Below are 10,266 nucleotides of genomic sequence, written 5' to 3' on the forward strand. Positions count from 1 at the left end.
CTCATATATCAGAAAACCAACCGCAATCCAATTTTTACTAAAATGCTCGGAGAGAATCAGAGTAATTTCTTACTATTATTATAGGTATCGAAACATTCTTCTCATGCAAGAATAGAAATTAGTGTCTGATTTCAGACAGTAAATCCTTCAATGAGGACTTTTAAAATGAACCTTACCTGAGTCAGTAGTGCAAAGGAAAATATCTATCACACCTCTTCACAATAGGACATTCTGAGAACAGAATATCAGGAGACTGAAAGGAAATGTAATTACCTCTGGCTCATCTTGCCAGTTGATGTTCATCTCTCCATCAAATCCTTTCAGAATGAGTCCCAATCCACGTCTTCCTTTTTGCTGTGAGGTCTCCACAATCTCTTGCCTTCCCTGGCCATATTTGCCAAGACCTTCACCTTCTCGAAAGCCCATTTTAGCCTACAAGATAATAGAAAAGTTAGTTTATATCCTTCTGCTACTTTTCAGCAAAGAGCACTGGTCTGCCTGATTAAAAATATGTATTTTACAGAAGATTTCCAGATTCTCCTTTCAAATATATTCAAATTAACCAAGAGGAAAATAGTATCTAGAAAATGAAGCAGGAAAAAAATTGATGAAATAAATCTATTACAAATAAGCAACCTGCAGAGAACACATAAGTTATTTCTTACTATATTTGTGAGGCATCTTCATTTAACTATGTTCACTTGTCTTCCTTCAGTGCTGAGTTTCTTCTTGAACACAATATTTTTATCCAGAGAGATGACAATATGACTTCCATATGTCAAATCACACATAAAGAACAAAATGGCCATTTTGTGTAAGGGACCATAAAGACCCACATCCTATATAAAATCCAGAACTATCTTCTAAAACCCTAACAAATACACAGACTCAGCTACCACCCTATAAACATACTCACAAATGAGTGTTTCGCAAACTGAAAAATCCTTTTAAATCTATTTCAAAAAGTAATCAAGAAATAATTAAAACAAATAATGCTATGGTCCAGAGAGATACAAATAGGGTGACTTTCCATTTCAGGTGAATTTATTGCATTCTATTTGATTTGCCTATTGTCCAACCTTAGTTTCAATGAAAAATATATTTTCTTCCTATATTAAAGCTTTTCGTTTCTCGAACTGTAACAGTCACACCTCAGTGAAATAAGCTAATGCTAATTTTTTACATCAAATAATGTAGCTCAAATATTTTTGCCGATTATGAAACTGAAAATGAATGTGCTAATTTAAATCATAGTCATTTCAGTAAGAACATTTTCCAGATTCAAATTTTCCAATTCAAAATCTTCCAGAAAATCCAAATCTCTAACTCTATCCATATTTAAACTGCACTATGTTCATCAAACATTATGTTGGCAAGGTTGTAATCAAATAGTACATATGAAATCAATGCTACGTTTGTCATCTCCAATGATAATTTTCTGAGGAAATTGGAAACATTATAAAACAGTATTTAACAACTACTACTAATGTAGCTTTATTGCTTTGTTGCCCATTTTTCTCAAGATAATAGTAAAACCTAATTTCTTATGTACATGTGTGCTGTTAGCTGCCAGATTTACTACATTAAAACACTGGAAATCTGATGTACTTCCTTGGATCAATATTTTTAATATATATATTTTTTAACAAAATTATACCATAACAAGAAAATATTCACAAAGACAAGTAAAACCATCATTTACAGTTAACGAAAACACTTTGATACTACCAGGAGAGAAAAAAATAAAAGAAAACTATTATTTCTTTGTTCATCTTCAAAGACTCATTCTAGTTTGTTTAAGCAACCATGACTGTACAAATCCCAATTTGCATAAAGCATCCTAATAAAGCTGTTCCCCTGACTAAACCCTAGCTTTTTAAACACAGTGATTATATCGAAGATGCAAAGTAACTATGGCTTTTCGGAAGTTCAGGGCTCATTTTCTACCAATTATCAACACAGACGTGCCTAACACACTAAAATATTTATTAAAAATATACTACATTTAGTATGAAAATATTACTTTTTGTAATGTTTGAAATATCACATCTGACTTTCTCATAAAACAGACTTGTTTTGCACTTAAGGTTTTTAGTACTTGCCTAAAAGGAAATATCCTATATTTCAAAAAGGTCATGTAAATACACATATTTTCAGGCACCACATACATATATAAAAATGTGTTACATACAGGCATGCATATTTATAGGAAATACATTGCCAAAGGTCCTAAAATAAGGTATTTCATTTATCTTCAAGGATTCGCTGAACTAGGAATGCATCTGTACTTCTATCATTCAGATTGTTCTGTAATCGTTTAGTTTGTAAAAGACGACACTACTAATTAAAATATTAAAATCATACAGCTAAACTCAGTTCGTGTCTAATCCATGCTCCCTTGAATATTAATATACAGAGTTAAATACATACTGATAATGTACGTAGCACATAGATGTTCAAGATTATCACTTAATTTTCTCCTGAGCTACTAAAAATCCTATCCAAAGTAATCTTGCTCCTAAGCCCTCAATTATGCTTTGCTTTTAAAAACTTTTTTAATGCACATATTTTGGTTATAAGGCATCCTTTTAAAGGATGACGTACAGTCTATGTAAAAGATAAATAAGTTCTATAATATCTAAAAAATATAATTTTCAAAAATTAATTTAAATATTATAAAACAACCCAACAAATTAAGCAACAAATCAATTTAAAATATTTGAAAATTAGGGCAAAAAAATATGAAAGGGAAGCCAGTTCAGTGTGCTGAACTGAAAAAAGAAAATTCTGAATTCATTAGAAATCCCCTTATTACACTTCAAGTACAGGTAGCCCTTGACTTATAACAGTTCACTTAATAACTGTTTGAAATTACAACAGCACTGGAAAAGTGATTTATGACCATTTTTTTCACACTTATGACCATTGCAGCATCCCCAGGGTTACGTGATTTACATTCGGATGCTTGACAACTGACTCACATTTATGACGATTGCTGTGTCCCAGAGTCATGTGATCCCCCTTTTGTGACCTTCTGACAAGCAAAGTCAATGGGAAAGTTTAATTCATTTAACAACCATGTTACTAACTTAGCAACTGTAGTGATTCACTTAATAAACATGGCCAGAAAAGTCAGAAAACAGGGCACAACTCACTTAACAAAGTTCTCACTTAGCAACGTAAATTTTGGGTTCAAATGTGGTCATAAATTGAGGACTATCTGTATAATGGAACTAGAAGCTTATTCCACAGGGATTGCACCAAGTCTCAAAATGCTTGAATGTGAAAACAAATGCGCTCATATCAAACTGCTAGTTCCTGGAGATAATCAGAAAAGGATAACTACTAGGTTCTGAATAATAGAAGCTTAAAATATTTTAGTCCTGATATGCTACCGATTGCAGACTCTGTGGTGGTTGAAGATGTAAGAAAATCAGGGAAAGACCAGCAACATATAACTAAATGACAGAAGATTAAGGAAGCTCCATTAAGAGGCTATTACGTTACTGTGACATTCCAAGAATATAAACATGTGTCTTAGTAGTGTTGAAAATCAGGAATCAATGGATCCAAAGATACCCTAACAAATGAAGAATGATACACTCTAGTTGTACTCTCAGGACCAAGCTGACAGATCCTACACAGTAAGAGGTACTCTGACCCACCATGAGCTTCTGGGACACACTGTTGTACATAGCGTAGCGGGAAGATGTGCCCTCCACAAGGGAATCTGCACTGAATTTATTGCTGAAAGTGCTAAGAGCAGGTCGCCTCCCACTGTTCTCACTATCAGATTCGCTGCTGCTTGTGGCGGAAGAATCTGAAAACCAAACAGAAGAAATAAAAGCTTCAAGAATCAGCACCACAACATATATTAGTCATAATCTAGGAACATAGGCTATCATTTATCAAATTTATAAAATCATTTATCAAATACTGTCCCAATATTGGGCAGCAGTTCTCTGAAATTTTAGATTTCCAAAATGTCATATTCTGAAGTTGATATCAACTGCATTCACACTAGGTGCCCTAATACATAGCTATGGAATCTGGAACATGCACATCTTAGGATACATCTTTTCTCTGTTTCCAAACACTTGAAGATTAAGAATCATCAACCAGGAATGATCTTTTTGAATAGAGAAAATGTGAGAAAGTGACTCTTTAGCCACAGTCTCCTTTTGAAACAGGATCACATAACAGCTAATTTCTGTAGTGGAACTGTATTATAATAAAACAATACTAAAAATTAGTTGATTACAAAATCACATCAAGTAATATATTGATAACGTATGGATTTTATGGTGGTGCATGTCTGAGTGCTCTCACTGTTAGTCCTTCTGCTAGAGGGGGTAGCCAGTTTCAGTCATGGTTTAGCATTATGTACAAATCTAACAAGCCATGGTTAGTAATGACCTAACTTTTTAGGAGAAGGACTAAACTGAGAGCAAATTAAGTGTTCTGGTTCAGAAGGCTATCCTGATTTGGGTTTACCTTTTTATTACTAGTACAAGTTAAGCAAAAACAAATGAGCGACTTAAACTAGCATTACTATTGAGTCAGAATTCTAGCTATTTACAAACATTCCCATTCCCTGCTATTCCTCAGATTTTTCTCCCAAATTAACTTAACATTCATATTTCTCATTACTCTCCTTAGTTGTTTCATGTAGATGTTTAACAACAGTGGGTATTGCTAATGAATAACCTTTAGGCATTCCAAAAGCTAAGAGAGGTACCACAGAATACAATAACAAACAGTATGGGAAACCATTGATATGTCAAGAGAACTTATCCATGTCCAAGCATCCCAGCTTAAGGTGTTGATGTCTATTAGTCTTAATGTTTTTAATAATTTAAATATTTTAAAATGTTTTTTCTCCTCAAAACCATCCAATCCATTCAGTACATAACAGTCCTGTTCCTAGTCTAAATATTAACATGTGATGGGCAGAAAGAAAGCTGACATGGTGACAGCTCCTAATTCCAGGCTGTTTTCAGCAACTAAAAACAGATAGATGTAGGACAAAACAACTACCATTTCAGGTGACCGTTTAAAAATGAACTTTGCTTTAGATGTCTGTACTTTTAATGTCTTTGGGATTTAGTCATTTTATGATTGACTAGACAACTCGTGACCTGTCAGGTTATTGTATATTTTCTTATCTAAACAGAATCAGACTGACCAAAGGTAAAAAAGCAATGGCAGCTGGAACGACTTATGACTTCCTACCAGCTTTCCCATTGACTTTCCTTGTAGAAAAGGAGCATTGGATAAGACAAGCACATGACTGTAACTGACCACAGTGACACAGCCATGTAGTAGCAGTGAAGCTGATATATTTTGCCAAATTTCAATCCCATAAGAGTCTTAGATCCTGGATTTTGGATGCCTTCTATAAGTTAGTCCATTTGAGGTATGCCATTTCAAAATTGTTGCCCTGTGATGCCGTTTCACTCAATTGAAGCTTATAAACAATCACTCAGACTTGAAGGTTTTAGTTGTATATCAATTCTTTTTAACTGTTCTCTTTTGCACAGCATCTTTGCAGCCAAGAGTGATACAATAACAGCAATATTATCCACCAAAATAGCTTTCATTCCCAAATCCAACTCGAAAGTCAAATTGGAATTAAGATAAATAAATGGATAAATCCTTTCCAGACAGCTTGAGATTTATAAGCAACTATTCATTCTGAGTCTGGCTTAAAATTACAAATCAGATATCAAACTAGTTTTTCAAAGCCACTGAATTTGTCTTCATCTCCTTTAAAGCCAATGGGACAATATTACCCCTCACTTATATATTTATGATCTATTTTTTACAATCTATTCTTTTAAGACAGGGTGTCAAACTGAAGGCCCAGGGGCTGGATCCAGCCCAAAGGGTGCTTAGATCTGGCCCACGGGACCGCCTTGAAAACAGTGAAGGACCAGCCCACGGTGCCTCTGCCAGTGAAAACAGAGCTCCGTTTTCACTGGCAGAGGATTGCAGGAGACCGTGCCAGCTGAAAACAGAGCTCCGAAGTCCATTTTCACTGGCACAGTGCTCAGGCCACTGCAGGCGACTCCAACATGAATGATGGCCACACACACCCCGGCCCCCCAAGGTCAAACACAACCCTGATGCGGCCCTCAATGAAATAGAGTTTGACATCCCTGGATTAAGGTATATACAGACAGCAAAGACTTAACTGATTGCTAAATTCAGACTGCACAAGGATCCAAAGAATACGTAGCTGGCCTCATTTTTCCATATATCTGTCAATATCCTTAGATTGCACAAGCTAAAAACATCTATTTTACACTATTTTAGTTTGAAGGGAATTGATTTCAGAGGAGCAAAAGGCAGTGAAGTTTAAATACTTAGTGTAGGGGGAAAGAATTAACACAGCTCTTCCCTAGGAATTCTCAGAGTATATGTTTAATGGTGCAAGTAATCTATTTTAGTTTGGCAAGATTTCTGTATATAGGCAACGAATAATAAAGGAAACCGCTTAGAGGAAGCTCAGCATGTCTTGATTTTTGGAACCTGTCAGTCGGTTTTCTCGCGTTTGTGCAGTTAGCTGTGACTGGATGCTGGGCTAGGCTAAAACATTCCACTACCTTCTGATTCACAACCCTGATACTTCATAGTTTTTATTACAGTGTTCTCATTAATAACAATTCAACTAAGAACAGTACAGAGAGATTGCTATAAATTCAATGCAACAAAGTTAGAGATAAATGTTTGAGCATGGGAGTTTTAAAATTATCATAGTTGCATTTTCCATCATACAACGTTCCCAAGATGATTGAAAGCTTCAGGAATTTATGTAATGATTGCTTCAATGAGTACCTTGAGTTGCATGGTTACTATTAAGTTGGGTTTCATCATCTGATGTGGAACTGAGAGTCAGACCCAACTCTTCTATCCTTTTTTTCTGCCTTTTCTGTGGGCTGCCATATTCAGGGTCTGTTCTTCTCTTCATTTTTACTGTCAGAAAATAGACTATATTTTACCAACAAATTCATATAGATCACATAATTCTAAGACAATAGAATATTCTAGTTTCCAATCTTTTTGTAAATATTTTACATAGAAAATTGGAGTGCCTCTGTGCATTTTAAATTCATTTGAAAGAGAGTAGAAAAGGAAAAATAAAGCTTTACCCACTGTCTGTTTTCAAATAAAACAGGTCTGAATAGGCTTCACAATTACCTTCCAAAACATTTTTGTTTCCTTTTAACACATTAGTTATCTTTTAAAAAATATTTCACTTATTTCAATAAAATGTTACTTCTTCTGAGTATTTTAACAAGGTAAAACGTTAAAATAGTAAGCCTATTTAGTCAGATGCCACCACTTTGTTTCTTTCTAATCATAATCATTTTCATTTTTTACTAAATGATTAAAACTTACTTTCTTACAAAATATACTGAATTCAACATGTACATGTTAAGACCCTTTAAAATTCATTATAGTATGCTTTTTATTGGAAAGCATAAATTATCAAAACTAACTGAATTTGATGGAAAATTCAGGTAAGTCTGAAAACTATCTTTAGATTGTAATCTAAAAAGTGAGTTCATATCATACACAAAATTTAGTAAATGTATCCTAACATCAGAGTATTTTTATGATTTATAAATTGAATCATAGGACACAGCTGTCCAATATTTAAATTAATACTGGTTTACTTTAATATTGAATCCAGCTTTCAAACTGATATACAACACCTATTTTTTTTCTTTCTCTGATCGTATTGTATCATAATTAAAAATTAAATAAAAACAGTACATTTGAGACTAGAATCATACATATTTTCACGTGCCTCATTTATACAATGGAATTGACTAAAAATTAGTCAATTAAAAACTTGTACCAAAAAAACTAGTTTCTAAAAAAAAGTTGAAGCATTAAAAAAACCTAAATATTAAAAGGCTGATTTCATAAACACAAAGACACATTAATGCCAATAGAGGTATCCAAAAATATTTTTGCATGAAATTTACAGCTGCCTGTTGCAGCTGGATACTAAGTGAAGAATTCTTACATTTTTATTCTTTTGGTAACAATATCTAGGAAAAGTTTAGTATCTCCTACATTATATACATTCCTAGATACAAGAGAGGTGAAACAAACTATTGTATTTTCTTATTAAAGAAGATGAATTCCATTATATTCATCCACACAGAAATAAATTACATAAGACTCTTAAAAGAAAAAAAATCCAATTACAGTGAGAATCAGATGAACACCTGCCAATTACAGTATGTAGTCTGGTTAGGGTTAGAGTTAGGGTCAATTCAGAGAATGGCTCAACATTTAACTCCTCTGTAGTCCAGTTTTATATAACAAATTCAAGTCTCATTTCATTCAAAAGGCCTTATTTCAGTACAATATAATAGAAAAAATGAGCAAGAGAGATCTGACTTTTATTAACTTTGAAACATATAAAAATTTGCTAGAATACATTGCTGTATTTTCCAGAATAATGGAATATAATATCAAAACTTTATTCTGATGCTGTTTGACCTCAACGCCACACCTAACCTCCCAATAGAAACATTAAAGTGTAAACTGGAGGGACAGTCATTTTTTTTTAAATATACTCAGAATTATAAAGAAATAATTTTAATTGGGATATCAGTTCCTGAGGTATAAAAAATATTTAAGACAATTTTGCAAGAAGAGAGGGAAGGAATGCCTTTACTGAAGAAATCAGACATAAAAGAATAAACAAATAAGCAGCACTTTATACACAGAGCAAAAATGGAATAGGGAAGCCACAGGGTGAAACTTCGGGAGCAAAACGTGGCTGAAAAAAAGTTTTACAGGCAAACTCAAAATGGGCAATCTTGAAAGCAGGTGAGCCTCAACAACAAAACACCAATGAGTCCAAAATAATCTAATTTTTTTGGGAAGTACAAGTTTAGATCCCAGGCTAATTTAACAAGAGAGGCCCCAAAAGCTCGGGTGGAGGCGAAGAGAAAGGCGAGGCGATGAAGGCAAACTAAAGAGGAGGGAGAGACGAGGGGCAAACATGCGGGGCGACTGCGGTGGGAAAAGGTCATCGCCATGCTTATAACGGGCATAGAAGCACGCAGAGGCGAGGGATCCTCTTGTGTGGCGGGAACGAACCGACCAGCGCCTTGGGAGAGAAAACAAGAAGGGCGACCGGAGGAACCGGCCGTGCGCCGCCAGCCCTCGCCTTCCTCGGCTGGCTGCCTCGCTCACTCGCTCGCTTTTCCTCCCCGGGCCTTTGTCTGCGACACTCACAAGGGTGGGGAAGGGGGCTCTGCCTCAGGCCGGAACAAAGAGGAAGAGCAAGGAAGAACAGGGCTCGGAGCTGTCCACAGGTGCGGCTGGGCTTGGTAGGAGGAACGGCAGCCTAACACCCCCCACCCCTCCGCTCCAACTCTATATACTCCGCCACAATTCACTTTCGTTTCCCGGCAGCTTCTCTGGGGCGGGTTCTTCCTCTGAGCAAGCGCGAACTGATGACGCAAAGCAAGGACGAGGGAAAAAAACGGAGGTTGGGGCAGGCGCGGCTGGAAGTGGCGCCCCTACTGGCGGGCGGTTAGAACTGAGCCCGAGCTTTATTCCAGTTTCCGGAGGCAGCCGAGTTGGCGAGCGAAAACTAATAGCTTTATTTTGTTAAGTTACTGTCGGTATACTTGTCAATTTCTGTAGTCTACGGATGAGGCAAGTTAGGGCATTTTTCTCTGTTTTCCAACAGCTACTAATTCTCTCCGTTTTATGACACCGAGCGAGGCATTAATTTTAAACTTGGGGATTTAGATGTAACTATATGGATGGGAATCACTGTGTGGGGTGTTCCATTGTAATAGATAAATAATTCAAGTAATTAAATAGTAACATTGGGGTTTTTAAAAAAAACACCATCCATCGCCTTGGAAAAAAATTGTACAGACCTTCAAGTTTCTAGGTTCTATCATATATCAAGACTTAAAATGGACACCTAATATCAAAAAGGTCATCAAAAAAGCATAACAAAGAATGTGCTTTCTGCGCTAACTCAGAAAGCTTAAACTGCCCAAGGAGCTGCTGATACAGTTCTACAGAGGAATTATTGAGTCTGTCATCTCCACCTCTATAACTCTGGTTTGATTCTGCAACCAAACAAGACAGATGCAGATTTCAAGGGATAATTAGAACTGCAGAAAAATTGTTATCAACCTGCCTTTCATTGTATACTGCACGAGTCAAACAGGGCTGTGAAAATATCTACAGACCCCTCACATCCTGGACATAAATTGTTTC

General features: G+C 35.7%; 1 protein-coding gene across 1 annotated transcript in view; it reads right to left on the reverse strand.

Annotated features, from left to right (window-relative positions):
• CMTR1 (cap methyltransferase 1) overlaps positions 1–9,447 on the reverse strand; it is a 40,804-nt gene extending 31,357 nt beyond the window's left edge. Inside the window, exons 1-4 of the mRNA XM_026681328.2 lie at positions 9,262–9,447; positions 6,838–6,975; positions 3,666–3,820; positions 274–432 (exon numbers count right to left, since the gene is read on the reverse strand). Of these exons, the coding sequence (XP_026537113.1) occupies positions 274–432; positions 3,666–3,820; positions 6,838–6,970 (447 nt within the window). The 5' untranslated portion in view covers positions 6,971–6,975; positions 9,262–9,447. The remainder of the gene's footprint in view (positions 1–273; positions 433–3,665; positions 3,821–6,837; positions 6,976–9,261) is intronic.
• Positions 9,448–10,266: the final 819 nt, after the last annotated feature.

This window comes from Notechis scutatus, chromosome 1 (assembly GCF_049901735.1).
Source record: "Notechis scutatus isolate UNSWTSFEM ecotype Mainland chromosome 1, rNotScu1.2, whole genome shotgun sequence".
NCBI classification, from domain to species: domain Eukaryota; kingdom Metazoa; phylum Chordata; class Lepidosauria; order Squamata; family Elapidae; genus Notechis; species Notechis scutatus.